Genomic DNA, 1,929 nt, shown 5'->3' on the forward strand with positions numbered 1-1,929 from the left:
ACACACACACACACACACACATAATATTTTTTAAAGTATAATATGTAAATTATATTATATATGCGAGATTAAATGAGAAAAAAAACTATTTAATCTTATATATTTTTCTCGGAACCCTAGAAGCGGCGTTCTGAATGAGAATCTATCTTTTAACCTATCTGAACTTGTATTATTGTATGCCAGCAACCTTATCTTACCCAGTATATAGCATTCAAACTTTGTACTGTTGTCAAATGTACGCGTCGCATTTCATTTATGACTAAACGAGTTAAACAGCGTTTCTGTATCTTGAAATTCCTAAGTCATTTTGCAGTTCTCAGATGATTAATCATTATTTTCCATTAATAGCTCATGGACTTTCTCAATAATTTCAAGTTGTTTACTTGTTGATAGCCTGCCTGAACGTTCGATTCGGTCCGAAATGCGACTTACGCGTTAGACAATAATTTAAAATTTGGCTGTTAGACAACAACTAAGAGTACTGTTAATGTAATGCTACAATGCTTTGAAGTATTCTTTGATTGCTCAATTAGTAAAACTCTTTCTTCTACTTTATCAATCAAATGCTTCAAAGCATTTATAGTAAGACTTTGATTGCACGCTGGATAAGATAAGGCAGTATAAATTCAAATAAGTTCAAGGTCCCTTATCATTTAACGCTTTTGAAAACAACCTGTGTTCTAAGAAGAATAATAAGATTAAATACTTTTTGATTAAACCTCACATGTATATACAATATTTTTACCTTATTATAGGTGGTCGATTGGAGAGGCAATGATTGGTTCAGAGGTTCTAAGATACCAGCTGCTCATCCAAATTCAAGATTCTGTACTCCAGCAAAGCAATGTCCCATTATTGATCCCTGTTGGGAAGATCCAGCTGGAGTCCCAATCGATGCTATATTATTTGGAGGACGTAGACCTGAAGGTGTACCTTTGGTTTATCAAGCTCGAAACTGGCAACATGGCGTTTTCATTGGTGCTGCAATGAGATCTGAAGCTACAGCCGCTGCGGAACATAAGGTATATTAATGAACATTTGTCTTTACTGCATCTCATTATTTTGATCAAAAGGAACGAGAAAGCAAGTACAGATCTCAATATAAATATAGATTCTATATTAACTTAAAATACATTTATAGAAGAACTAGAGATTTACAAACTTCTTACTCTATAAGAGAAAGTTACAAACTAAAGTTACTGGATCCAATACATTTTGCAGGGTAAAGTAATCATGCATGATCCGTTTGCTATGAGACCCTTCTTTGGATATAATTTTGGACACTATCTTGCCCACTGGTTGAGTATGGCAAATGTGAAGAACGGCAAATTACCAGCGATATTCCATGTGAACTGGTTCAGGAAAGATTCAAGCGGGAAGTTTTTATGGCCAGGATTTGGTGAGAATTCACGTGTCCTCGATTGGATTCTTCGAAGGATCGATGGTGAAGATATTGCTGAGGACTCGCCAATTGGCTTATTGCCAAAACCAGGATCTATAAATTTAGAAAATCTCACAGAAAATATAAACATGATGGAATTATTTCGATTACCGAAAACTTTCTGGCAGAAAGAAGTCGAAGATTTGAGGGAATATTTTGATGCTCAAGTAGGAAACGATTTACCCAAAGCTATTGCAAAGGAACTCAATCGCCTCTCTGATAACGTTAATAATCTTTAATTTTCTAATTATATAATCATATGTACATAAATCTATAGTTATGTTTTTCAAGTATTCATAACTTTCATATTAAATTATAATAATAGTGCAATTGTGATTTTAATACAAGATTTGTATAGCAAAACTTTATCAACTTAAATAGTAGTCTTGAAAATAGAAAAGATTTTGCTTGATGTGTTCCATTATACATAAGATTAAACAAAATAATTTTAAGTAATTATATATTAAATAATTTTAAGTAATTACACA

The 1,929-nt window shown here is 32.7% G+C and overlaps 1 protein-coding gene across 5 annotated transcripts in view; it reads left to right on the forward strand.

Moving 5' to 3' along the window:
- The window catches only part of LOC108749995 (phosphoenolpyruvate carboxykinase [GTP]-like), a 16,684-nt gene that overhangs the window by 3,953 nt on the left and 10,802 nt on the right, over positions 1-1,929 (forward strand). For 4 of the 5 annotated variants that reach the window (XR_001939405.1, XR_001939407.1, XR_001939406.1 and 1 more), the window contains 2 exons: positions 756-1,022; positions 1,222-1,731. Coding sequence is in view for 1 of the 5 variants with exons in the window: in XM_018489138.1 (XP_018344640.1) it covers positions 756-1,022; positions 1,222-1,680 (726 nt within the window). In the remaining 4 variants the exon portion in view is untranslated. Of the gene's footprint in view, positions 1-755; positions 1,023-1,221; positions 1,795-1,929 lie in introns of those variants that run through there. The other variant, XM_018489138.1, reaches the window with a different exon arrangement.

The sequence above is a fragment of the Trachymyrmex septentrionalis genome, unplaced genomic scaffold (assembly GCF_001594115.1).
Source record: "Trachymyrmex septentrionalis isolate Tsep2-gDNA-1 unplaced genomic scaffold, Tsep1.0 scaffold32, whole genome shotgun sequence".
NCBI lineage: Eukaryota > Metazoa > Arthropoda > Insecta > Hymenoptera > Formicidae > Trachymyrmex > Trachymyrmex septentrionalis.